At 28.1% G+C, this 26,419-nt stretch overlaps 14 protein-coding genes across 14 annotated transcripts; 5 read left to right on the forward strand and 9 right to left on the reverse strand.

Moving 5' to 3' along the window:
- Positions 1 to 112: 112 nt before the first annotated feature.
- On the reverse strand, positions 113 to 3,494 carry T551_02832 (mismatch repair ATPase MSH1; the record flags this gene model as incomplete). The annotated part of the gene is made up of 14 exons (XM_018375095.1): positions 113 to 186; positions 230 to 311; positions 354 to 545; positions 586 to 684; positions 733 to 859; positions 910 to 1,035; positions 1,076 to 1,197; positions 1,251 to 1,340; positions 1,385 to 1,530; positions 1,574 to 1,665; positions 1,707 to 2,205; positions 2,248 to 3,115; positions 3,158 to 3,414; positions 3,455 to 3,494. 14 exons carry the CDS (start codon positions 3,492 to 3,494, stop codon positions 113 to 115), a joined length of 2,814 nt encoding a protein of 937 aa, XP_018228636.1.
- A 201-nt stretch (positions 3,495 to 3,695) lies between these two features.
- Positions 3,696 to 5,190, reverse strand: T551_02833 (chaperone DnaJ; the record flags this gene model as incomplete). Its single annotated transcript, XM_018375096.1, has 6 exons — positions 3,696 to 4,027; positions 4,076 to 4,276; positions 4,321 to 4,426; positions 4,478 to 4,944; positions 5,002 to 5,083; positions 5,134 to 5,190. The coding sequence occupies 6 exons, from the start codon at positions 5,188 to 5,190 to the stop codon at positions 3,696 to 3,698; spliced, it is 1,245 nt and encodes a 414-aa protein (XP_018228637.1).
- A 328-nt stretch (positions 5,191 to 5,518) lies between these two features.
- On the reverse strand, positions 5,519 to 6,448 carry T551_02834 (rRNA-binding ribosome biosynthesis protein UTP23; the record flags this gene model as incomplete). Its single annotated transcript, XM_018375097.1, has 3 exons — positions 5,519 to 6,177; positions 6,224 to 6,313; positions 6,361 to 6,448. 3 exons carry the CDS (start codon positions 6,446 to 6,448, stop codon positions 5,519 to 5,521), a joined length of 837 nt encoding a protein of 278 aa, XP_018228638.1.
- Positions 6,449 to 6,568: 120 nt separating this feature from the next.
- T551_02835 (uncharacterized protein) lies at positions 6,569 to 7,933 on the reverse strand (the record flags this gene model as incomplete). The annotated part of the gene is made up of 6 exons (XM_018375098.1): positions 6,569 to 6,630; positions 6,675 to 6,729; positions 6,776 to 6,950; positions 7,004 to 7,261; positions 7,306 to 7,599; positions 7,650 to 7,933. 6 exons carry the CDS (start codon positions 7,931 to 7,933, stop codon positions 6,569 to 6,571), a joined length of 1,128 nt encoding a protein of 375 aa, XP_018228639.1.
- A 90-nt stretch (positions 7,934 to 8,023) lies between these two features.
- Positions 8,024 to 9,340, forward strand: T551_02836 (uroporphyrinogen decarboxylase; the record flags this gene model as incomplete). Its single annotated transcript, XM_018375099.1, has 6 exons — positions 8,024 to 8,078; positions 8,136 to 8,164; positions 8,218 to 8,242; positions 8,292 to 8,797; positions 8,839 to 9,201; positions 9,248 to 9,340. 6 exons carry the CDS (start codon positions 8,024 to 8,026, stop codon positions 9,338 to 9,340), a joined length of 1,071 nt encoding a protein of 356 aa, XP_018228640.1.
- A 1,072-nt stretch (positions 9,341 to 10,412) lies between these two features.
- T551_02837 (uncharacterized protein) lies at positions 10,413 to 14,264 on the reverse strand (the record flags this gene model as incomplete). The annotated part of the gene is made up of 6 exons (XM_018375100.1): positions 10,413 to 10,879; positions 10,924 to 11,164; positions 11,210 to 11,397; positions 11,443 to 13,038; positions 13,087 to 13,516; positions 13,563 to 14,264. The coding sequence occupies 6 exons, from the start codon at positions 14,262 to 14,264 to the stop codon at positions 10,413 to 10,415; spliced, it is 3,624 nt and encodes a 1,207-aa protein (XP_018228641.1).
- Positions 14,265 to 15,003: 739 nt separating this feature from the next.
- On the forward strand, positions 15,004 to 15,685 carry T551_02838 (40S ribosomal protein S13; the record flags this gene model as incomplete). The annotated part of the gene is made up of 6 exons (XM_018375101.1): positions 15,004 to 15,025; positions 15,065 to 15,247; positions 15,295 to 15,327; positions 15,377 to 15,423; positions 15,469 to 15,578; positions 15,622 to 15,685. The coding sequence occupies 6 exons, from the start codon at positions 15,004 to 15,006 to the stop codon at positions 15,683 to 15,685; spliced, it is 459 nt and encodes a 152-aa protein (XP_018228642.1).
- A 74-nt stretch (positions 15,686 to 15,759) lies between these two features.
- T551_02839 (uncharacterized protein) lies at positions 15,760 to 16,279 on the reverse strand (the record flags this gene model as incomplete). Its single annotated transcript, XM_018375102.1, has 3 exons — positions 15,760 to 15,817; positions 15,862 to 16,004; positions 16,049 to 16,279. The coding sequence occupies 3 exons, from the start codon at positions 16,277 to 16,279 to the stop codon at positions 15,760 to 15,762; spliced, it is 432 nt and encodes a 143-aa protein (XP_018228643.1).
- Positions 16,280 to 16,479: 200 nt separating this feature from the next.
- T551_02840 (uncharacterized protein) lies at positions 16,480 to 17,669 on the forward strand (the record flags this gene model as incomplete). Its single annotated transcript, XM_018375103.1, has 5 exons — positions 16,480 to 16,639; positions 16,684 to 16,946; positions 16,992 to 17,276; positions 17,319 to 17,367; positions 17,413 to 17,669. The coding sequence occupies 5 exons, from the start codon at positions 16,480 to 16,482 to the stop codon at positions 17,667 to 17,669; spliced, it is 1,014 nt and encodes a 337-aa protein (XP_018228644.1).
- A 118-nt stretch (positions 17,670 to 17,787) lies between these two features.
- Positions 17,788 to 18,935, reverse strand: T551_02841 (uncharacterized protein; the record flags this gene model as incomplete). Its single annotated transcript, XM_018375104.1, has 6 exons — positions 17,788 to 17,944; positions 17,985 to 18,132; positions 18,177 to 18,267; positions 18,308 to 18,597; positions 18,642 to 18,738; positions 18,780 to 18,935. The coding sequence occupies 6 exons, from the start codon at positions 18,933 to 18,935 to the stop codon at positions 17,788 to 17,790; spliced, it is 939 nt and encodes a 312-aa protein (XP_018228645.1).
- A 173-nt stretch (positions 18,936 to 19,108) lies between these two features.
- On the forward strand, positions 19,109 to 19,749 carry T551_02842 (uncharacterized protein; the record flags this gene model as incomplete). Its single annotated transcript, XM_018375105.1, has 4 exons — positions 19,109 to 19,189; positions 19,234 to 19,314; positions 19,371 to 19,547; positions 19,594 to 19,749. The coding sequence occupies 4 exons, from the start codon at positions 19,109 to 19,111 to the stop codon at positions 19,747 to 19,749; spliced, it is 495 nt and encodes a 164-aa protein (XP_018228646.1).
- Positions 19,750 to 20,412: 663 nt separating this feature from the next.
- Positions 20,413 to 22,323, reverse strand: T551_02843 (uncharacterized protein; the record flags this gene model as incomplete). Its single annotated transcript, XM_018375106.1, has 7 exons — positions 20,413 to 20,544; positions 20,590 to 20,696; positions 20,741 to 21,005; positions 21,050 to 21,343; positions 21,383 to 21,675; positions 21,721 to 22,263; positions 22,311 to 22,323. 7 exons carry the CDS (start codon positions 22,321 to 22,323, stop codon positions 20,413 to 20,415), a joined length of 1,647 nt encoding a protein of 548 aa, XP_018228647.1.
- A 522-nt stretch (positions 22,324 to 22,845) lies between these two features.
- T551_02844 (uncharacterized protein) lies at positions 22,846 to 23,259 on the forward strand (the record flags this gene model as incomplete). Its single annotated transcript, XM_018375107.1, has 3 exons — positions 22,846 to 22,908; positions 22,952 to 23,207; positions 23,249 to 23,259. 3 exons carry the CDS (start codon positions 22,846 to 22,848, stop codon positions 23,257 to 23,259), a joined length of 330 nt encoding a protein of 109 aa, XP_018228648.1.
- A 33-nt stretch (positions 23,260 to 23,292) lies between these two features.
- T551_02845 (snoRNA-binding rRNA-processing protein DIP2) lies at positions 23,293 to 26,373 on the reverse strand (the record flags this gene model as incomplete). The annotated part of the gene is made up of 7 exons (XM_018375108.1): positions 23,293 to 23,580; positions 23,622 to 23,819; positions 23,863 to 24,609; positions 24,651 to 24,845; positions 24,891 to 25,172; positions 25,218 to 26,049; positions 26,105 to 26,373. 7 exons carry the CDS (start codon positions 26,371 to 26,373, stop codon positions 23,293 to 23,295), a joined length of 2,811 nt encoding a protein of 936 aa, XP_018228649.1.
- Between the last annotated feature and the right edge of the window lie 46 nt (positions 26,374 to 26,419).

Raw genomic sequence — 26,419 nt, forward strand, 5'->3', positions numbered from 1 at the left:
GAATTATTTTTATATAATTGGATATTAACAAATTAAATGTTAACATTGTATTATGATTATATTATAGATTAAGAGATTCTCTCGTATCAAAAATATTTTTAAAATATATTTATTATATATTTATTTCTGTTTCATTTAGCTTTTTTAGAGTTTCTTTTGCTACTTCTATTGCTTTTTGCGGCAATCCTAATCATTAGGGAAAAGTATAAAACATAATCTGGTTATTTACCTGCCATTACTGCAACTTTGAGTCCATGAGAATTTTTATTAACGCCTTCAACTATTTTATAAAGAAAACGAAATGATCCATCCTACGCTTTTTAAGATTTATCTTTTTATAAAAACATAGTTACATTTTCTTCCAAAATTTTCGTACAATACATTGATACACTATTAAATAAAGAAATCATATTTGCTAGCTCATGGAAATGAGAAGCAAATAATACTCTGGATTTATTAATATGGTGAAGATGATATAGACATGCATAAGCTATTGCAAGACCATCTTTATATGTAGTTCCACGGCCTATTTCATCCATAATAACCTATATTTTTGTAAGAATAAAAAAGAACAGATATATTTACAAGAGATTTTGATGTTGCTCTTTTTAAAATTTTAGCTGTTTCTAACATCTCTACCATAAAAGTCGATTGATTTTTATAAAGATTGTCGCTAGACCCAATCTTAATTAATTAATTGACTGTAAGCAATAATATAATATTATAACTTACTCTACTAAATATTTGATCGACTACACCAATTTCAGCATGTGTTGCCGGTACAAATGAGCCTATTTGTGCTAAAATTGAAATAATAGCATTTTGACGTAAATATGTACTCTTTCCTCCCATATTTGGCCTATAATAACTTTAATAAAAATCATACAAAATATTTTCTATAAAATATACCCTGTAATAAACCATATACGGTTCTCTTCTTCCAAAAAACAATCATTTGGCACAAAAACAAGTCCACGATTATATAAACCAGCTTCTACAATAGGATGACGTCCTGATATTACCTTATGCGTAACTCTAAAAAATTCAATATTAATTTTTTTTTTATAAATTATACCCTGTGTTTAATATAGGCCTTACAAGCTTCTGTTCTTGAGCCAAAGTTGCAAATGAAGATATAATATCTAATTCATCAAGAACTTTTGCATTTTTTCGCAACACAGAAAGATTTTTAAGTACCTATAATTTAGATCTTTATTAGAAAAAATATTAAACAATATACTAAAACATACTTCAACTCGAAGGTAATCAATAGAATTAAACTCTTCGAGCCTAATTTTCATTTTTGTCTGCTCTATCATGTTTCCAAGATGAGTCCATTCCTAAATTAATTAAAGAAATAATATTAAATTTAAAGAAATTATACCGGAATTTCAATTGATCTAGTACTTTTGTTAGTACTAACAGTTTTTGCTCCATAAGTTTCTAATATATTTTCTTTAAAATTTTTATTTCGAAAATGAACAATATGATTCAATGTAGGGGTTGTTTTTAATGTCAAGCTATTTAAGCCTTTATTTTATTTAAAAAACATATCAATGAAAAGAGTAATCACCTAGAGATACTCTCAAAGATTCTTCAAGTTTGTCTTTTTGATCATAAAAAACATTTAATTCCTCGTGGAGTTTTTTTAAGGGTAATGAGGCACTAATAAATTAGTATAATATTTGTAATAGAAAAATATATACTCTTTTTTTATCACCCATGTATCATTATTCTTTAAATCTTTTCGATTATTTTTAAATTTTAATTCAGCTGAGTCATGGTTGAAAAGATCTTCAGATTCAGATACTCTTTTAAATTCTTCTGCATTCTTTATAGCTTCTGCTGCCATTTCTTCATTTTCTTTTTGCTTTTTCAAAAGACCTTCTTCATCTATTGTTTCTTGAATTTTTTTAAATAAGTCTAAAGGAATAGTAATTCTTTTTAAAAGAGAACTAATGCATTCTTTTTCAGATACTTTTTTTAAACAAGAATATATTTGATTTGTATTGTCTATTGCTTTGGACAATATTAATAAATCATCAGCATTTCTACGTCCTAAAGAAATTCTTTGTATGACACGTTGAGAGTCATAATTTTTTTTTAATAGATATATAATTTCAGCTCTAAGATGCGAATCATGATAGAATATTTCGACCAAATTTAACCTTTTATTTATTAGGGGAACAGATGTAATAGGAGAACCTTAAATATTAAGGTTAAATCAAAAAACTAATTTGTTCTTACAAATCCATTCTGTAAGTAATCTTAATCCAGAGTCTGTAACAGTCCGTTTAATAGTTGATAATAAACTACCTTTTTTTCCTCCATCCATAAGTGATTGTTTTAATTCTAATGCTCTTATAGAATTTACGTCTATAAAAATATTTTCTTCTATATTTCTTCTTATAGGTGTTTGTAGACTAAATTCATTTCCTTGTAATTTATCATTTACATAAGATAAAATTTTAAGAGCAGCACTTTCTTCTAAGGCTGAGAATTCTAGTATCTTTTCATTACTTGTTTTAATATTTTGCCATTTTTGTATTATATGATCTGATATTTCAACTGTTTCATATGTCACAAAACAACCTCGTTCTTTTACATATGATGAAATATGTTCCATTGAAAAATCCTGAAACATTCTGTCAATAATAATTTCTCTTGGATTGATTCTCTCTAATTCATCTAAAAGATATTCAAATTTAGATGTTTGAATAAAAAAATCACCCGTTGATAAATCAAGCCAAGCAAGACTAATTTCTCGAGATAGACTTTCTTTATTGTTTTCTGGACCCTCTAAACTCATATGTATAGCCAAAAGATAGTTATTAATATAAAGATCCATAAATTTCTCATCAATTAATGTACCAGGAGTAATGATACGTGAAATACGACGCTCATAAATATTTTTATTTACAGGACTATCATCTAACCGTCTATATTCTTCGCTAATTGCAACATATTCTCCCATTTCCTCAACTAAACATTTAAGATATCTATCAAGCTGGTAAAATGGAAATCCCGCCATAGGAACAGGACCTGATTTTGTTTCTTTATGTGTAAGCTTTATATGAAGCAACGATGCATATTTTTCAGCTTGAGAAAAGTAAAGCTAATATAAATTTGGTACAATATAATAAAATTATCAAAAAACCTCATAAAAACCTCCTACGCGTGTCAAAACAACACAATTTGAATATTTTTTCTGATTATAAAGTACTTGATCAAGTAACTGAGTATATATATGCCCTGATGCATTTGTTAATGTTAATGGTGGAAGTTTCTCCTGGATAGAAGAGCCCAAATCATCTTTTTGTTTGGATAAAGTTTTAAAATTGTTTTGATCTAAAAGTACAGGTCGTATTTGATATTTTGATGATATTATTGAATGTTTATTACGCTTCAATTCTACTTAATTTTTAATCATTTCATTTATTCATTTAGAAATTACTTTGTATTGTATGAGTTACTTGCTGAAGAATACGATACATAAGTCGTAACGCAAGAACAAATTAAAAAATACATATATATATATATATATATACATTAAATTAAAAATAAAAAACAAGAAATAACAATAATACATAGATATAAGCATCTAAATGAAATATATAACTGTAATTTTAATTTTTTTATAAGTAGACAAATGAAAGCTACATGATAAACCAACGATGTTCTATAATTTGATATTTTTATTGATGAGCGCAACTAACGCCGGCATGTGTGCCTTCATCTTCATACTCCTCAGACATGCCATTGGTACCTCGCCCACCTTTAGCAGCACCTTCTGCACGTGCTTCCTGCATTGGATCGAGATCGGAAATAGCAGCTTCCTCTATTACTGCATTCTCAGGAATCATAACTTCATTTCGAGGAGGAAGGATTTTTTCTAGAAGAGAAAAGCTAGCAGGATCTGTAATAGAGTAAGGTCTTGGAAATTCAATTTCGAATCGAACATATAAATCTCCGTAATCATGATGTCTATAAGAAGGCATACCATATCCTTGTAAAACCTTAACATCTCCTAATTATTGTAAGTATCTAGTTAAATCATTTATTAAGGCCACATTACCTGGTTTAATACATTGTCCTGGGAGAATACAAATTTCAAGAAATCGATCATCCAAATGTTGTATAAAAACTTTTCCTCCAGCAAGAGACGTTAAAAGATCAATTTTATGAACAGTATAAAGATCATCATCCCGTCGTTTATAAAGAGGATGTTCTTTTTGTTCCAATACAAAAATAACATCTCCAGGGATAATATTTGGGCCTTGAAACATAAAAAAAGAGAAAAAAATAAAAAATAAATACTACCTTGATCTCCTTCTCCATTAAACACAATCTTCTGTCCCTCTTTCATGCCTTTATCAACATGAACAGAAAGAAGCTTACGTTCGTTAATAGTTTTTTTACCCTTACACTAAAATGAAATCAGAAAAAAAAACAATGAAGCAGTATTTTAAACTCATACCTCTTTACACCTATCTTTTTCCCTAATATGCTCACCCTCCCCGTTACAATCCGGACAAACCGTTTGAAAGCGCTGAATCATAGGACCCAAAGCACGTGTAACTGTTTTGTGACCCGTACCATTACAAGTACTACATTGCCTAACTGCACCCTCTCTCCCACCACGGCCATCACATTTTGAACACATAACATGCTTTTGCAATGCAAGTTTAGAGACCTTGCCTTTATATAAATCTTCAAGAGATACTTTCAAAGGATGAACAAGATCTTTGCCTTTTCGAGGCCCTGTAGGACCACGATTTGTACCACCTCCAAACATGCTACCACCAAAGAACTGTGAAAAGATGTCCTCTGCATTCATACCACCCATTCCACCTGATCCATCTCCTAAAAGACCTTCTTCTCCATACCGATCATAAATTTCTCGTTTTTGTGGGTCTGAAAGTACTTCATATGCATGACTGATCTCTATATATCACCACATATTAGAAATATGTACTATTTTTTGTGTTAACTATATCATACCTTTAAATTTATCACCTGCCGCTGGATTCTTGTCCGGGTGATATTTTAAGGCTAATTTTCTATATGCTTTTTTCAAATCATTCTATTTATTAATGTGTAAGCTTTAAAGAATTAAAATGTTTTAAATATTACTTCTCCTGCATCTGGACGGACTTCCAGAACATCATAATACTTGGTATCCTTGACCATTGGATTATTTAAAAACGCGTTAAATGTTTAATTAATAAAGTGAAAATATGCAATACGTTTAAATCTTGTTTTAAACTTTTGAAAATAGTTAAAGCACTCTTCTCAAAGCTTTTTATTAACTTAAATTTTTTATTAAATTATAAGACATAGAATATCGAATGAAATTTCTAGACAATTGTATTTTAACCCTATAAAAAAACGCTTCAAAAATGAAAAAAAAAATATATAAATATAAGATAAATAAAAAAATATTAAATAATAAACAATCATGTTATCTACTGAACTCTTTTTTGTTAAAAAAAAGGGAAGCATCTGTATTTATAAATTTTTAAATCAAATCTGAATTAGTATGAGATGATGTATTGAGTATATTAGTAGTTTCTAGATTAGATATTTTAGGAATTGAGTTATGAAGCTTTTTTCCAGATTTTCCTCTTGATTTTCGCCTTGTTTTCTTAATTTTTTCTACATCATTGTCAAAAAGAATGTTTATTTTAGGTGCAATTTGTATTTTTGGTTCGTGGTCAACAAATCTGACTTTTTTTTTTTTAACACTTAGCGGATTAGGTTCTCGTGGGCCCTTTCTTCGTTTCTTTTTAGGCAGAGATATCTCCTCCTGTTTTCTTTTAGATCCAAGAATTTTTTTACTTTCTTCTTCTTTAAGACCAAGTTTTTCTTGTTCTTGCAATTCTCTAGCTTTAAGAGTAGAAAAAGAAGAAGGTTCAAGAATTAAAACAGATCGATTGATATAAGAAAGTGGAACTCCGGGAATGCTTCGTAATTTGGTTCTAATATCCAGAGATTGAGTTGCAACGACGTAACGATGTTTATTTTTCCCATTAATATTAACAATACTATAAATACAGTCTTCAGGTGAAAGGTAATTATCTCTGTGGTTGCATCTTCGTCTTTCATAAGTCTTTGCAAGTGAAATGATATCTTGTTGTTTGGTTTCATATAATTTTTGAATACAGCATTGAGTAATCACTATTTCAGCTCAACTTTTGTACTTTAAGAGAAAAATACAATTAACTTGGCTTTATTTTTCCCTGAAGTGCACGCTCAAGTTGTTTTATTATATCAATTTTATATTTCATAGAATCCTGTAAGTAGTCGGCGTCAACTAAAATCAAGAAAATAAATTAAAAAAAATGATAAATAGAAATATACTTAATATCTGATAAGGCTCCCGAAATCCAAAATGTATTTTATAAATTTGCATTAACTTTTTATATGATTTCATACGTTTTTGCCTCATTTTATGGCTTATGCTCGAAGTTGAAATTTACGATTTTAAATATCTGAAAATAAATAATATACATTCATATCTTTATATAAAATATTTTAAATGATTTTAAATATATATTTGATGATATTTTTAATCTTTTCTTTGTTTCCGAATTTGTGCAAAATTATATAATGGATAAAATTTATGATTAACTGTAAACTTTAAGCATAATCTTTTTAAAAAGAACATGTATTACCTTCTATAGTCAATGTTCTATTTAATTCCATTTCTATTTTTTCAATTTCTTCATTCTAATACTATATTAAAAGAAGAATTCAAATCAAGTTATTTTTTTACTTTTGGAAACAAATATATAACAGGGACATTGCCATCATCAGAATTATCTAAAGACACCCAAAGTATATTGTTTTTATCCAAAGTAATACTTAAAGGATTTCCCGGAAGCAATTCAATAACTTTCAATGTAGGTTTTTTCGATATTAAATCTCCAAATATTAATAACAGTGGTACTCTTTTATTATAAGCGTTAGAGATAAATAATCTTAAAGAATAAAAAGTAATTACTTTTCAATGATAATTGCAATTTCTTTTTTTTGTGGTATTTCTTGAATACCAATAATTGCAATTTTTTTTTTTTCCAAAACATATATATCCTTATTAATTCTATCCATAGACTGTAATTTTTCATAAAAGAGATCTATTAAATCTATTTTGCACAACAATTCTTGAGTTCTCCAGTTCCAAATGAATAAATATGGGTCTCCTCCTCCTGATATTAAAATATCCTGTTCCCATGATAAAATACAGAGTTTTGAAACAAATCTAGACTAGTTTAATACAAATATATCACAAACAATCTATATAACTCATGATGTCCTAGACAATAACCTTTAATAACAATACAATTTGGTAAATGACTTATTTTAATGTGTTCATCTCTGTCAGACGTAATTAAATACTTAGAATCATGTGTAACAACCATATCTGTAATCATAGAAATATGACCTAACACAAGATTTGATGGAATAGGACTTGTGTCTATATCTATTTGCGAATCTTGATTTAATGAAAAAGAGTAAACATCCCCAAATTTATCACTAACAAAAACTTTTGATAATGAATCAATAGGCACTATTGTACACGGTCGTTTTCTGCATTGTCTATTATTAAATATCAATACTTTTTTGTCTTTTAACATTATCTATTATACTTTTCATCTTGAAGATTCAATCCTTCTGAAATATCAAAAATTCTTAATAATTTATCATTGCTAGACACAAAAAGAAGATTATAAGTAGTGCTAATACTAAAACACTGCACAACTGATATATTATTTACTGTTTCCTTTTGTTGAATAATAATTGGTTTTGGAAGACTCCAGCTTGCTATTTTTTCTCCAGTTTTCGAGTTTATAACATAAATATCCTGTCCAATTCCTAAATATATATTATCTTTTTGATGATGTGCTAGTAAAACTTGGATAGGATGTTTCATTAAGTATTTAATTTTTTGTAGTGAAGACTTCGAGACATATGAAATTTATAAAATTTTAGAACTTAAGAATTTTAATAAAAATAAATCTAAATGAACTCTGAATTTCAAAATATAAAAAATGATTTGATTTTAAGAGCGGCAAAAGGTTTTTTTTGAAAAAAAATACTTTAAAAACAAGTTTAATACTATTAATTTTGTATAGGCGAAAAGGTGGAGCGTCCACCTGTTTGGGTGATGGCAATTGACCTTTTTTCAAAATTTTTAAGTGATTCTTATGTTTCTAGCGTCAAGCAGGCCGTTACTTACCAGGTATTTCTTTTTTTAATAAAGAAAAACAGTTATCTGATTGTCAATTTAGAATATCATGAAATAGGGAAAAATTTAGATTTTTTTGCTAAATGTCGCTCTCCAGAGATTGCATCTGCAATTACTATGCTTCCTATTGATAGGTATACTGGTTTAATTGATGCTGCTATTATATTTTGTGATATTCTTGTAATTCCACAAGCGTTAGGTATGGCTATTGAAATGCTTGATAAAAAAGGTCCTCGTTTTTTGAATCCTCTTAAAACATCTGAAGATATTTCCAAACTTAATTTTAATATTGATGTAAAAAAAGAGTTAGGATATGTAATGGAAGCAATTAAGTTAACAAGAAAAAAATTGAATGGACGAGTTCCACTTTTTGGATTTGCAGGAGCTCCATGGACACTAATGGCTTTTATGACACGAGGTGATTCTAAGGGATTTGAGAACTCAAAAGCATGGATTTATAAATATCCAGAAGATAGTAAAAGATTACTTGAATATTTAACAAAGGTTGTGATTGAATTTCTTGCACAACAGATTGTGTCTGGTGCACAAGTAATTCTGTTTTGCATATGTAACTATTTTGATTCTTTTAGATTATTCAAGTATTTGATTCATGTGCTGGAGAGCTATCTCCACATGATTTTAAAGACTTTTCTTTACCTTATCTTAAGGATATTGCGAAAAAATTACCTGAGCGCCTTATAGAGCTTAAACATCCATTAGTACCAATGATTGTATTTGCAAAAGGTGCTTGGTATGCACTAGATTGGCTGTGCGATCTTGGATATCAATGCGTTAGCATAGATTGGACATTTGATCCTGAAGAAGCACAAAAAATAAACGCTGGACGCTGCACACTTCAAGGCAATTTAGATCCTAGCGTTCTTTTTGGAGACACAGATACGATTACACAAAGAACAAAAAAAATGATTCAAGCTTTTGGTGGTGGAAAACAAGTAAAATATATTTTTTTTAAATTATATGTTTTTTATCTTTTTATAGCATTTAATATGTAATCTCGGCCATGGGATGCTATCATCTCATCATCCAGACTCTTTAGAAACTTTTCTTAAGGCATGTCATTTTGAAAAATAAAATATTTTCATGATTTTTTAAATATGAATTTAATTTTTTTATTCATAAATCAATAATCTATTCAGTTTGTTTGAGTATATATATAATAATTTAAATTTTTTTTACTAAGATATTATTTATGATAATAAAATATGGTATTGTATCTTCTTTATATCTAATAAATAGTCTTAATTCGGATACTGGTTTTCTTAAATTCTTAACTGTTAGTTCTTATATGTGAAATGTTTATTATAATATTTTTAGATAGTTTCAGATGGTTTTAATGTTCTATGATGTTATCGTATTAATAAAATATCTATAATTTTTTTCTAAAATTCTTTTAATATTAAAAAAAATATTTTTATTGATAGTTTTAATGATTTTAAAATGGTAAATATTTAAAAGTTTAAAAATATTTGTATTAGTAAATATGAGATGGCTTTATTTAATATTTTATATTCTTCTTATTTGAAAATATTTAAATATAAAGGTTTTAAAATAAAAATTAAAAATCTAAAGTTAAAAATCTAAAGGAACATAAATTTTATATTCAATTTAAAATATGTAGAATATGTAGAATATGTAATGAAAGCACAATGCAAAAATAATTTTTTTTGTTAAAAAATTTATGAATGATGCATATATATAATAGATAAATAGAAAAGAATTCTTCAGTAACTCAAATTTTTTATCTAATTTAGAGTTTCTTATATAAAAATCATTATAAATTTTATTTATTTTAAATTATAAAAATAAGATAAAAGATAAATATATAAAATATTTTTAATATCTCAAATAAATTTAGATATTATGGTCTAGATATCATTATTAATTATATAATAAATTTTTCTAAAAGTATAAATAACGATAAAATATAAATAGGTTACATTATACTTTTGAAATATATTATTTAGTTTGAAAAATACCATATAATTTGACATATAGGTAGCATATATTAATAATTATATATATTTAATGACTAATGCTTTTGAATTTTTACATTAAATAAAACCATATTATAATTCAAAAAATACATGAAAAAAATATTTAATACCAAAATTTTACCAAAACCATGCCCAATTATTTATTGAATTTATAAATTCCCTACGTTAGACTCATTAGGAATACCTATTGGTGATGCTTCATGTAGTTTTATATCTTTAGGAAAATATGATGTTTGTAGTATTCCTTTTTTTTTTCGATACTTAGAAATAATTACTCTATATAATGTCATTAAAAATATAATAAATAAACTAATTGAGAGAGATATCAAAACAACAAAACCCTTAGCAAGATATTTACGAGATGATGGGTAAATTTCATGTTCAAAAAACAAAGAACTCGCCATTCCAGGCTCGCCAGTTGAAGTAGATGATATTAAATATGGTATCCAATCATTTCCATCATAAAATGCTCCAGTTACATTTCCAAAAGAAAATACTAGGGAACCAAGTGCCAAAATCATTACGTCTTCAGGAATAATATTATTTGGACGATGTTTGTGTTTTAATGGAATAACACGTAAATGAGTTATTATTGAACCCAGTAATAACTCAGAATCTAGACCTTTTCAATTCTATTAAAATAGAATATTTAATTCTTACCTAGATGTAAAAGAGTTGATCCATTCCATTTATTAAAATATATATGACCATCTTCTTTCTTTCCTGTTAAATAAATAGAATTTTGATGATTTTTATCAAGCAAAATCGAAAATGCTGGTCCAGGAAGAGAAATACCTTTAGATAGAACCGTAGACCATGTTGAAGTATCAAAATGGTATTTTACTAAATTTAACAACGTTCCATTTAAATTTATAATTCCACTTAATAACAAAGAATTCTCCTAAATATATTTTTTAATAAAATTTATAACAAAATTAGGACATACATCAAACCATGCTAAAGAGGTTATTTGTCCTGAAAAACCTACTGAAGGAGATTTCCATTTTTGGGATGAAGTTTCAAATATACAAAATCCATTACATGGTAATAACCCTGCCATATCGAATTTACCAGCAACAATGAGTTGATCCGATTTTGGACGCATAGAAAGAGAATTTACTTGAACATCTTTTCCTTTAATTAATTAGTAAACATTAGTAAATCTTAAAAGATATGTACCAGGAAGTTGAAACGTTTGATAAGATTTTTTCTTTTTAAAATCATACATAAATATTCCATTTATGTTATCGCCATTAATTTTGCCCCAAAGATATCCCCCTGCATATAAAATATTTTTATGCACAATAATACTTAATATAATACTAGAAGGATCTAAGTCTATATCAATTCCTGTTACTTCTGAATCGTTTACTATAGCAATGTTTTTTATTAATTTATTTTCATAATTTCTAGTTATGAATTGACCGCCAAGAATTATTAAAGATTGAGAAAGTAGTTTATAAAATATTCCTGTATAAACTGAATTTTTAATTTTAGAAAATTTATTTATATTGCGTTTAGATAGTGAATTAAAAGAAGATTTAAATGATTTTGAAAAAGATAGTGGGTAAAGAGAATGAACGTGTTTTGAAGAATCTAAAAATACTGCACCAAATGCTGTTAAAGAGTGTAATGCTCTAATGTTTCCTGATGTTAGTGATACACTATCTAAAGCCATTATAGAATTTGTTATTTGTCCGTCTACATATAAATCTATATCTATAATCCATTTTTTGTTATCTGGATCCCATAAAGCAAACCCATTTACGTCAGATAATTTTTCATTATTAAACGATAAAATTTGTGTAAAATCACCAGAAAACGCTATGTAGAATTTATAAGTACCATTTATCGAAGCACGATACTTAAAAATGTTATATACAACACCATTTAGACCCCATAAAAGTGATATCCAAGAATTGTCATTGATAGAATATGATACAACATTGTTAATTGCGCTTGAAGATGAACCAACAACTTTATCAAATTTCCCGCCAATATAAAGTATTCTGTTATATAAAAGCATTGAAAAAATTTCTCCATTTACTCCTCCATATGCTAAAGAACTTACATGATGAGTTATTTGTAATATATTAGAGAAAGCAATATCTCCTTTACTAAAAAACCGTCCAGCTATTATAGTTTGAGATGAATCATGAATAATAGATGAAATAACAGCATCATGTGGCAATAAAGACCTAAGAATATCTATAGAAGAGTTCACTGTTCGTTGATCAGGTGTTTGTGCAGAATATTTAGAAGGATTATATTCATAAATACCATTGAGTGTAATAAAAAAAGATATTGGAACAAATCTGATACGTAATGCAACGACATTAAGGTTTCTATGCTGGCCTTTGACAGGAGTTAAAACTACACGAGGTTTAAATGAAGGAGATATTGGATATATATATCCTTCATATATAACATCAATTTTTCCATAATTTTGATTCTGATAAACAACAGTTGTTTTAGGTTCTGTATTCTCTTGATAATAAATTTCTAATATTACCATTCCACGCAATGAACATGTATTATCCGGAATACATCCTGGCGTGTATAATTGAATATAATAATATCCACCTTGTTGTATTCGCGGCTCGAATGTAACTGATGAGTTTTCCAGAGCTAATCCAGAAAGGTTTGTAGAAAGATAACTCTCACCATTAGCTCTAACCATTTTCCAAGGGCCTCCTGTAACGTATGAATTTGAGCGTAAATCCCTACTAACACAATAGGGTTCATTAAACATATTTAGAGCGTGTGTCTCAATATCTATAATATATTTATATACTAGTAAATAAATATATATATATATAATACCATTGAGCAAGACTTCGATTTCTTTCAATCCACCTCCCTTTCCGTACCACTCCATAATTTCAATTCTAAATCCAATCATAGGAATAACATTTACAAAGTCGAATTCCTGATAATCTAAAAAATCTTGCTGAAGTGGACATGATGCTTCACAAAATGCTTGTTTTTTTGTAACAGGATCAATATAGCTAAAATTCATGATTCCATTAATTGGAAGAGAAATTAATCTAAAAGTTTTTGTTCCATAATTCGATACATCTGAATTTTTAAAACGAATTTTCTTGGGTCTAAAAACATATTGAAAGATTGCAATCCATTTTCCAATTTTTGCGTCAGCTAAAATCCAAGAAGATTTATCTTTATAAACATCTGGACATATAATATTCCTTGGGTTAGAATACTTTTCATTAGAACTAGAATGCTCAGATGAAATCTAAAAGAATAAGATAAAATATATAATATTTATGATATTTAGCTACCCATGCCGTTTGAAGATTTAATACCTGTCTTTTGCATTTAGAAAAGGCTGAAAGCGTATCTCCAATGTGTGAGATGGTATTTTCGAAATCGCCGCCAAATAAAATATTCTGATTACTGCCTCTGGATATTGAATTAACAATACCATTGAATCCTTGAAAGGGAAGTTCTATCCAAGTACTTTTATGAAGATCCCAGACAATAGCATTTAATGAATTGTTGTAATGGAATTTTCCACCAACGTAAATATGTTTATTTATTTCATCATAATATAAAGATTTCACAACTCCATTTGGAATTCCTTTCTTAAGTGTAATAAACGTTGATCTATGTAAACTATAAAGAAGAATATTACTAGTTTTTGTATCTCCTATACGAGAAAATTCACCCCCAATAACAATATAGACATCGTTTCCATTTTTTATCGTAATCATGACATTAATAATACCATTAATTATACCAAGTGATGTAAGGATTCCATTTGATCCTTGAATAAAAAGCTCATTATTGTATGTATTCGAAGCACTAAGTAACTTCCCTCTCTTATTATATGCATAAAAACTAATACCAGAAAAATCCCCTGTAATCACTGCTTTTCCATATTCTGAAAGATCTATTTCTGGAACTATTACATCTGTCGTATCTGCGACGCTTTGATATGCCAGAAGAAAATATACAACTATTCTTGAAACAAACCAAAACATTTGCTTGTTTTGTGTTTAGTTTCAGTTGCTAAAAATTGATCCTTTTTCTTCCAGTTTAATGGAATTATTTTTTTCTGATCCAGCTTTTATTTTGGTAAAAAATACGTCCAAAAAAGCAATTCTCTCAGATAAAAAATATTTCTGTTAATCAATTAGATATATTTTAAAAGATCATCTTTTTAAACTTATTTTAAATACCAATTGTCTTTATTCTTGAATATAACTTTTGATGAGGTTATCGCTGATTGTTGTCATTTGCGCAATCGACCCTAATCCATATCTTTTAAAAATTAGAAAAAAATCAAATATATACAAATAATAAAAGAAAGCAGTTTAGTAATTTATATTTGTATATTTTATGTTTTTTTACTATTTACAATTTAATCTATTGTATTTTTTTATGAAATTAAAAAATATAAATAAAACAATTAAAATAACTTTTTCTACCATGTACTATCATGTATTTATTGAAAAATATATTAAATATTGTCTTCTATATAGTTATTTCTTTATATTATTTATTTTTTATTATAATTTTATAGAATTTGAAATCATCGTGCTAACCAGCTTTAAGTGCTGTGAAAATCTGTATTGATCGTGCAAAATCTTTGCAGAAAAAAAATCTCGAAAAAAGAGGAATCAGGATATTAATAAAAGAGTTTTTCGTAAGAAAAACGAAAAATATCACCCAGTTTTATATATAAGTGTTTTTTTTGGGAAAAAAATACGTTAATTCAAGATGGGTCGTATGCACACACCTGGTTTGTATTTATGATTAGTGGATAAAGTATTAAGCATAGCAGGAAAGGGCATTTCAAGCTCAGCATTGCCCTATTGTCGTGCTCCTCCTTCATGGTGTAAAATAGAGTCAGAAGAAGTTTGTGACCTGATATTTAAATATGCAAAAAAAGGGTTTTCTCCGAGTCAAATTGGTGTAGTTTTACGTGATAGTCATGGGATCCCTCAAGTGAGATTTATTACAGGTTACATGATAGCCATGTATACTTGGGATATTCCTAAATGTCTTTAGGTAACAAAATTTTAAGGATTCTTAAATCCAATGGTTAGAATTAATTTTTTATCAAAAAAACAAAAAAACTGATAAAAATAAGGGCTTGCACCAAAAATACCTGAGGATTTATATCACTTAATAAAAAAGGTCTTTGTCTTTTATAAATTATGTTCTTAATTAATATCTAAATAGGCAGTAACAGTTCGAAAGCACCTTGAACGCAACCGGAAGGATAAAGATTCGAAATTCCGTCTTATTCTTATTGAAAGTAGAATTCATCGTTTAGCGCGATACTACAGACGGTTTCTTTCTTCCTTAAATATTATTTATCTAACCTATCTATAGTACAGGTGCTCTTCCTCCTGTTTGGAAATATGAGAGTGCAACTGCATCTACATTAATTGCATAAATATATTTTTGTAACAAATCTCTACGCAGTTGTTATAAGCAAAATATGTACATATTTCTTCATTAAAAGTATTGCTATTTTTTACTTTTATTAATTAAATATTCGCCAAGTACTTGTAATGGATTGGGGGGTCTGCCCTTTCAATTAAAACTACCTTGTTTGTTATAGATACATACCTTTCTTTTGCAATAATTTTCATGCCTTCTAAAAGCACTGGTGTCACATTCTCGTTTAAATAAATTCGTGTAGGAACAGTAGAAATTATTCTATTTTGTGATTGTATATTTGTTGCTGTTGCCATTTCTTTCAATGGAGGTGCCTGTATCTAGATTACTTTTATCTTCCAAAGCATAATTGCATTACATGTGTTTCTGCAATATCATTTAATGAAGTAGTATTAGATGTAGATATCGGATAATAAGGAAGTGGTGCCTGATGAGAAGAAACCACTGTTGTGTGTGGTGAAATGGCTACTGGGGGTATTTCTTGCACTAAAAGCGATGGTTCTGTACGAATTGCATTATTATCAGGTGTTATTTGCTCCATTGTATGTTTATTTTCTGTATTTTGTACTTCTTTTAAAGATAGTTCCATCTTAAAAATAATGCTATTTTAAACCTTTAAAACACGTCTACATACAAAAGATTTAGCTTCATGTTTAATATTTTGCAAAATTTTTAATAAAATTAGAAAAATACTTCTTACCTCATCTACATAAAATTACTTAGTTTCAAGAACTGTTGAATATTTAAAAAATCTTATGTCTGTCTGGAGAAAAATTAAAATTAAGCCAGATGAGTGTAAAGCTTGTTAAAACATGTAAAAAAAAGAATAACAAAGGTTTAGTACGCTTAGAAACTACGTTACAGGCAGGACAAGCGTTTCGTTGGAAATATTTGGGCGATGAATGGTCTTGTGCGTTTAATAATATGATTATTTTATTAAAACAAGATGGTAAAAAATACATGGAAAAGCAAGGAATGGTGTAAATTGAATAGCATCATACGTTTATTATAGAGTAATAAGCAGAGAATTGGCTTTTATGAAAAATGAAAAGGAACATATTGCATTTCTTGAAAATTACTTCAATTTATCAGTTCGTTTGTGTGATTTATATAAAGAATGGGCACATAAGGATAAAAACTTTAAGTTACAAATGAGAAGGTTTAAAGGTGTTCGGATTTTGCGGCAGGATCCTTGGGAAAACTTGATTTGTTTTATTTGTTCGAGTAATAATAATATTCGCCGGATAACAAAGATGGTAAAAGATCAATTGCAGTACTTGGCACCTTTTTAAGTATATAAGGTTGATATTCTTTGTTCCAGATATGGTTCATTGGTAGGAACAGTGAGGAATATTGATTATTTTAACTTTCCTACACCAGCAAAACTTTCAGAGTCATCTGTGGAGTCTGAATTGAGACAATTAGGCTTTGGATACAGAGCAAAATTTATTCAAAAAACAGCATGGATAATTGAGAATGAACGGCCTAAAGAATGGTTTGAAAGTCTTAGAAATAAACCATATAATGAAGCTAAAAAGAATTTATGTGAGTTAATAGGAGTAGGTGATAAAGTAGCAGACTGTGTGGTAAATAAAATTTTGTATTTTAACTGATTTAACTATTTTTAGTGTTTAATGTCTCTTGATAAACCATCTGCTATCCCTATAGATACACATGGTAAGAATTATGTAGTGTAGAACATTCATATTTAAAAATGCTTAGTTTGGCAAATTGCTCGAAGAGATTATAATCTTAGTTCAGGAAAATATAAAACAATTAATAAAGGACTTTATAACATAATTGGTGATTATTTTAGGAATCTATGGGGAAGTTATGCAGGTTGGGCACAATGTGTTTTATTTACATCAGATCTTTCAATGTTTAAAAATAGAACAATTGAAATGGAAAAAAGACTTCCAAAAAAAATATCCTTAGATGAAATAAACTGTAATGATAAAATATCAAATACTAATGAATAAAAACATAATGGTGTATTCACTTTTATCTATGAGAAATTATGCAGAATCTATTATTGTTAAATATTAATAATTCAATTTTTTAAAACAAGTGTATATTTATAAAAAAATAATATATATATTATAATTTATCTATTTCTGGTCCAGCAGAATTATCCCAAGAATGTCTTATTAATAAATCATAAAGTTCAGAAGGAATTTTTTTAATAAGGCTTACTGCAATTCCAATTACTATTTTGGCTGGTAGTTGAGGAAATTTTCTTAAAAGTTTTATTGGACTATATATATATAAATATGTCAAATATGTTTATTTATTACCTAGGATGATGGAGAATATCGTCGCGTATAATTAAAAGTTGTGCAACGACACATAAAACATTTAAATATACGCCATATGCTAATAAAAAATCCCAAAGCACTAATACTTCTGAAAGAGGAGGTGTACATGCGGAAAATGTTAAAATAGCTATATAACTATTAATCATAGAACAATATAACCGTAAATAATACATGGAAAAGCATAAACTTTAGATTGCAGATTTTTTGATTGCAAATATAAATATAATTTAATATCAACAATTTCTAAACATTTATCAAAAAGCTAATTACATTAGATAGAAATAAAATGTGTATAAATATACCTTAATACCACGATGAACACCTTCTAGCGTAGAAGCAACATATAAAGGACATTGGACTGAAATAAATGTTGTGAATAAAGAAAATGCCTCCGTTTCTGATTTAGATGTGTAAAGAAAAGGTGCTGCTATAACATTCATGCCTTGTATATATGATATCGGTGAATTGTGACTCTCCATGTACCAAACAAAAGAGTTCAAAAGCCGTATAAGCGATGCTTCAGATACTTTTCGACGAAAAAGTGGATCTGTTGCTAAAGTACGAAAAGTATCATTCCGAATTTTATTGTATACTAATAATATATATATATAATAATACTTAATATTAATGAATTACCCGATGATGCACCTTTATGTATCAACGATAAATATGAGTTTGCTGGCATTGGCTCCACTCCTAGAAATATACACCAAACATAGGGCCGTACAGATGACTAATATATTATTAATTACGTTAATTAGAAAAAAATCATACTGAGCCTTCTGATGATGAAGGAAGCCCTTCTGAAAGAACCAATCTTCGTAGATGATTATATGATGCCTCCCATTCTGATGTAGATCTGGTCTTTGGACGATATGATTGCATCAAGTTTTCAAATGTTTTTTCTGAAATTTTCTGTTTTGAATCCATAATTTAAGAACAAATGAATCTAAAAACACACAAATAATATATTCAAATAGATAAAAGTATATTTAAATGATTAAATGGCTTAAATTTAACGATATTAATTAAATTTTGGTTGATTTTACAAAAACATTACCATAGCAACCGTTTAACAACATGAAATTTTAAAATAATTAATAATGACAGTATCTCAGCAAATAAAGGAAGAAGAAGAACAGGTTAAAGAGAATTTAAATAACGGATATAACAAAGGAGAATGGGTATTTTTTTTGTTTAAAAAATGGGCTTATTTTGACGCAAATAGCCAACAATGGAGTATTATGAAGATAAAAAGAAAGAATTACGAGAATTGATCAGTAAAAAGAACTCAGTAGATAAAACTCTTGTGAGTGCATTATTAATATATATTGTTTTTATTTATATGTTTTAATTTGCGGATAGGCTGCATTGGAGGAAAAAATATACAAGCTTGAAGGGGCGTATTTAGAAGATACAGCTCAGGGAGGGAATATTATACGGGGATTTGATGGATTTCTTAAAGGCTCAAGTTATAAGAAGCGTGCAGATTATACTGATAACGACCGTCTTTTTTCTTTTTCTTCGGGAACTTTTTTAAAGGTGTTTTGGATATTATTTATTTTATATTATTAAATTTTTATTGTAGTTTCTTCATAAAAACGAGTTCTGTGATGATTCTGATACATCAACAACACAAAAAAAGAAAAAACGTAGGAAAACAGATGGCGATTCTTCTGGTAGTTCTAAAGATTTACCTTATGTAACAAAAAGAGTTAGAATATCTTTTCGAACAGATGATTAATAGTATTACTATTTTTACAAGAATGGTTTTTTTTTATTTTGAATCGGAAATATATTGTAAATATGTTCAAATAATTTCTTTTGAAAAAGGTGGTATTAAAAGATCTAATTTTATAAAACAAAATATAAATATTTGTTCTTGAAAAAAGTTGGTTGATAATAATGATATCTGTGATTAATATATATTCTATAATGAAGTTATTAAAAGTTTTATTTTTTTTTTTTTAAATTATTTTTTTATACATATATTTTGTAATTTTTCATAAATTGAAAAAATTAAATCACATTTACTTAACAGAACTGTATATATTGCACTAAGTTTATTTTTATATATTTTATATATAGTATTTATAAAAAAATAAATTTAACTATTTATGTTTCATCATTTTCGAAACATAGATACAAAGTATGAATCAATATTAAAATTATTTATATAAATACTTATATAATACATATTTCTTTGAAAGTAATTTTATTAAATTATTTTACTGTTTTATTTTTTTATAATTTTAGATAATTTAATATATAAAATGTAAAAAATTATAAAATTCAGATATATTACTAGTTAAATTGTCAAAGATAACAAAAGATCGATATAAGGTAGATAGTGAAAATATAAAAATATTTAGTGATAAACTTTAACTATCTACAATATTTGCTGTATCTACCAAGCTCCTACTTCGTAATTCTCTTCTGGATAAAAACTTGTTAATACAGTACGATCTGAAAATTTCCGACCAGCAAGATCTTTCATTGCTTTTAAACAGGACATTTCTGTTTCAAACCGTACGTAAACCTGAAAATAATTAACAATTAATATTTAAACAATTTAAAATACAACCTTTCCTACACCAAAATTTGAACGGCTACCACCAATACCTCGAGGAATCTTTAAATCTAATACTTTTCCATATTTCGAGCATTCGTCTCTAATATCTTCCGAAATTTCTAGTGCTTTTAAACAAAAATATAAATAGTTTTTTATAACTAACCTTCATATTCATCATCATCCTGCAATTCTTCAGGAGTAACCATATTAAACATTTGCAATACTCGTGTTGGTCGTAATTGACCCTCTTCTTCTGCTAACATAGTAATACTGGCAATTCCACCACCAGATGTTGAAATGGGTTTCTGCTTTGTTCCAATACTTGCACGTTTTACGACTAAAATTTTATCACCAAGCTCCATTCCGTTAAGACCCTCACACGCAATATCCGTCACATCAGGATCCACATATTCACAAAATGCAAAACCCTTTGCACTTTAAGTACAATATAATATTATTTATATAAACTCACTTTTGACTCATTTGTTGCTGCATCTTTAATTAAATTAAAAGCTTTTAGCTCACCAAAGGATTTAAGGAGTTCGATAACTTGCTCATCATCAAGATATGTAGGGAGTCCTCCAATATGAATTTTATTAGGTGTATCTGTAAAGTTTGTTGAAATTACTCCTGGAACATATGAACCATCATCAGTAGGCATTTGAGGAACAATGTAATCCATTGGTCGCCTAATTTTTAATGAATTATTCATGTATGAAATTCCATCAAATCCAATAGCAACGGTTGCATCTTCAGGTTGTCGAAACTAAAAAGTTAAAAAAATAGTAAACAAAAGAGAAAATACTTCAAGAAACGCATATCCTTTTTCATGATTAACTTGGGCACTTATGACAGGATTGTCACCAGATGTTGTGACATTAAGACAACTCATTGTATCATTAAAAAAGTTTACAAGATGTTCTTCATCAATTGGTTGAGGAATATTCCCAACATGTATCCTTCTGGATTGTCTAGATTGCAAAGGCTGCAAGGCCTGCGGATTAGGAATATTCATAGCACCTGGTCCTTTATGTACAGTAGAAAGTTTAGATAAATCCATCATAGATTGTCTTGGTGCTCCTGGTAATGGAAATAGACCTGGAACTCTTAACCATAATAAAAATATATTTAGAATTGTTTTACCAGACATTTTTGCTTGTTCTGCTGTAATTGCTTCATATCCAGTAGGTTTTACATCCCACATACTCATTCTGCGCCGGCGCTCATTAATAGGCACAATATCTGTAAGATCAGGAGTAGGCTCCCGACCACGATAACGTGGGCTTCTACTCCGTCTATACCAATCTTCTCTCCCACTACGCCGATCACGATTAATACGGTCCGGACGTTCATCTCTCTCTCTTTCTGGACGACCTGACCCAAGAGAATGCACCATGTCATGATTCCGCTCATTCTGAGCGTATTCTTCATCTCTACGACGCCTTCGCCGTTCATCTTCTTCTCGACTCCGGCGATGACCATGTTCTCGATCACGATCATTAGCTCTTTCATGTCTTAAAGGTCTTTCAGAATGATAATAATGCCTATCCTCCCTATCAGAAGGCACATCTCTCCGAGGCCTATCACGATCTGATCTTCGTTCATTCCGATCGTTTCTTTCAATACGTTCACGTTCACGTTCACTTCGTTCTCCACGTCTATCTCTACCAACACCGTTGACAATTTCTATACCAGATAAACAAAAGAACCAATTTCTAATAAAAAACAGGTACCACTTCTTCTCATTGAAAAAAAACACCTTTTTTATAATAAATAAATCAACAATATATTTAATGTTTAAAGCAAAAATGGTTAATTTTTCCTCAAAAAAAAATAAAAAACGCAAATGCCTACTAAAAATTAAAGCTTTAATACGTTAGAAACATAAAAAGTATCTCTTACAATTTAATAAATCCTCTTTTTCAGTTTTTTTGCACAATCGTCAATATTTTGAGGTTGAAAAAGAAAATCAATCTTTTTGGTGCTTTCGATCTTTCAAGTATAAAGGACACCCTAAAAATATAAAAAATATTTAAGAATCTAGGAGCCCACCAATCGTCCTTGTTTATTATTGTTAATACGAGCTAATGTCTTATTTATATTTTTTAAATTTTATTCTCTAGAAGCATTAAATTTTTTACATCTTTTTTAGATAACGACATTGATCGTTTTCTTATATTATTTAGCTATTTATTTTACTTTTTATATTCTTTTTATTTCTTAAGACAGTTTTTATAAACGTTTAAATAGCTACGTATTTCTAGGAAAATGGACAAAAAAAATCATGAAATCCATGCTATTGCATCTGATGCAGTGGCTCATAATTTTAAAGTAAATTATATACTTTTTAAAAAATCTGAACTAATAAAAATAGATTATTTCACATATTCGAAGTGTAACATCTATTTTTTTTGGTTTTGTGGCAGGAATTCTAAATTTAACATCGTATTGTGGACTTTTATTTTATGTTTTTGGGATGCTCTTTGTAAATTTCATGATTTTTTTAATACTAACAAAAAGACACCCGTCTTTATACTTCCTTTCTCATAAAGATATATGGACGAAAGATATTTTTTCTGGATTGCTAAGTTTTATATTAAGTTGTACTTTATCTTATGGACTTGTACATAGTAAGTTATTTTTTTGATGAAGAATTACTAACAATATATAGTATACATTTAGTTAAATGTTTTATATTTATACAAACATGCAAACTTATAGTGTTAGTGTCGAAAAGACTCGTTTTTTTCCACTTTCTAATTGCTTTTTATATTCTTCTTCACTAAAAAATTCTTTCGTATGTTGAATTTCCCAATTTTGACGGATATATTTTAAAGCAGCTAAATTATAACCTATCATATCTTTTTGAATTTGTAATTCTTCACGTAGTTTGATTCTAATAGAATCTAACATAGACCGCATATTTTTATTTGCAACAATTTGATGATGATGTATTTTTAAAAGAATAAACAAAATCCTAGATATTAATTGAATATTCCATCCCTAGAATATTTCAATAAAAATATATTATATATATCTCATACCTTTTTTGCCCAAAGATCAATAAATACAAACATATACGTTACACTTTTAAATGGAAGCACAAGCAAAGCATCTTCTAAATGACTTGAATGAATTTTTTCAAGTACATTTAACACATATTCTTCAGCAGAAATATTTCCATTTGCAATAAATATTGGATTTCTAATGGGGTTTTTTAAATTACTATTATTTTTTTTTGCCTATAATAAATATTAATTTTTTTAACATAATAAAAAATATAACCTCTTCATGCTCTTTCATTAATTCTATATCCTTTATTCCGATTTCAAGACTATCGATGATTTTCTCTCCTGCAATTACTGATTCTAAAGTTTGTTTCCCAGCTGAAGCAAGCTCATCTACTTTTTTATTTTCATTCATTTCATATTTATCTAATTTTTCAACTAAATCTTTCTCGTATAACTTTTCTAATTCTTTTTCTTTCTGTTCATCCAAAAAAATTGGTTCATCAGTTTGATACCATATTCTTATGCTACGATCATGACTACCTGTAATTATAAATTGATTATTATTGCTAATTGCCAAAGCCCATATTTCACTGTGATGCCCTTCCAATTTAAGAATATTTTCAAATTTATCACCATCCCAATACTTAATTAATTTATCTTTTCCTGTAGAAAAAAAATTATGACCCTTTTTTTCAAAAGCAACTTGCATAATACTATCTTGATGGGCGAAAATACTTCTATGACAATCCCCAAAATCTAAACCCCAAATTTTTATATTTTTGTCTGCAGAAGATGTAATTAAAAGTTTACTATCTGAAGAAATATCCATAGCTAAAACAGGAAGTTTATGTCCATATAATGATAAGAAAAATTTCAAAGTATCTGTATAAAATACTTTGACCGTAGCATTTAAAAGCGATACTGCAATTAAACGACCATCAGGAGAAAAACAAACAGAAAGAACGTCATCTGTTAATTTTAAAACGCGCGTTTCCTTTATACAAAGTTTTAGTACTCCTTCCTATATTTGTAAATTATATATATATTATCTGTATTTCTTACTTCTAAAGAATTCTTGTCAATCTTTAAATCCCAAAATTTAACTGTTTTATCAGCACTTCCTGTAATGAATCCTTGATTATTTGGTTGAATTTTAAGAGACCAAATAGACCCTTCATGAGCTACAACACGTTCAATCATAGTACTAGAAGGAATATCAAATAATTCTAGATGACCTCCTTTTGTACCTAAAATTACCTAAGCATAATTAGTATTAAATATTACTTTAATCAAAGTTATTACAAATTTATTTTCCAAACAAAAACTACAACATAATGCATAACCACAATCTAAACTTCTTATACATTTTCCTGTTTTTATATTCCAAATTTTTAAACTTCCATTAGAAACAGACGCTAACATCTCATCATTAGAATCTATTGACAAAGAACGAATATCAGAACGGTGACCCTGTATTTCAATAGAAAATGCTTTTAAACATTCTGGTGGATTAGAAGCTTTAAATTTAGGTATAACAGGAATATCGTATACTTCTATAATATTGTTTGAAAGTGAAACAAGTAACTAAATATTAGTTAATATAATATAAAAATATAAATTAACTAAAACCTGAAAAACATGTTTCTTAATTGGATTTTGTCCAAAAAATCCCCAATCAATAGATCTAATTTTAGATGATGTTCTAATACTTGTATATAAAACAATCTCGTCTTCAGGTTTTAATGAAATATTTTCATCATTATTATTATCTTTTTCACGGCTTCTCTTTTTTCTTCGATTTAATAATTTTTTAAGTTCCTTTTCATCTCTTTTTTTATATATTTCAATCATTTTGTCTGCTCCATGACATGCAAACATATCACCTTGTGGATGAAATACAACCGTAGTTACACGTTCTTTGCTTTCTTTTATTAGAGTAGATTTGAGTGTTAATCGATGGTATGTTTCTGCAGTTAATTCTGTTTTAGTGGCAAAAACACTTAGCTGAATATTCCAAATTTTTAATTCGCCATCTAATCCACCTGTTACACATATCTTTTGATCAGGACTGACGCCCAAAGACCAACATTCACCACGATGTGCAACATGTGTTTCTATACAGTGTTGAGTATTTAGATCCCATAACTTAATGAAAGAATCTTTGCTAACACTAATGATCCATGAACTATCTTCATTTGGATCAATAAATCCTGTTTCATCCTCAAGAGGAGTACGAAGAAATAGACATCCTGTAATTTGGTCTTTGTGGCCACGTAAACGATATAAACCCATTTCTGAAACAATATCCCAAACAATAATATCTGTATCATGAGATCCACTAGCAAGCCTTGTTCCAGTAATATCAAAAGCAAGTGCTGTTACACTGGATCGATGAGCGTTTAATTTCATTAAAACTTGGTCTTTATCAAGAGACCAAAGGCGAATTAGTCCATCTCCATATCTAAATCAGCAACTAAACGTTAAATACATGTGTCTTTTATAGAATATTAGATTACCCTACTGCAAACATGAATTTATTTGCCTTATTTTGCTTAATCACTGTTGTCTCTGCTTTTCCGTCTGCATCTCGCCATCTAAAAACTTTTTCTCCCTTCTTAACATCCCATATGATAACGTCTTCAAGTGCAGGAACTACTGCTAAACCACTTTTTGCTTTAAATAATTCATTTATTTCTTTATCATCAATAAATACGCTGTTTGATTGATAAGACACAATGATTCCCCAAGAAAAACCAAATTCATAATTCTCATAGCTTCGTACCATTAAAAAATCTCTTTCTATTTAGAATTTCTTTATATATTAACTTGTT

Source organism: Pneumocystis jirovecii, assembly GCF_001477535.1.
Source record: "Pneumocystis jirovecii RU7 chromosome Unknown supercont1.13, whole genome shotgun sequence".
Classification (NCBI taxonomy): Eukaryota; Fungi; Ascomycota; class Pneumocystomycetes; order Pneumocystales; family Pneumocystaceae; genus Pneumocystis; species Pneumocystis jirovecii.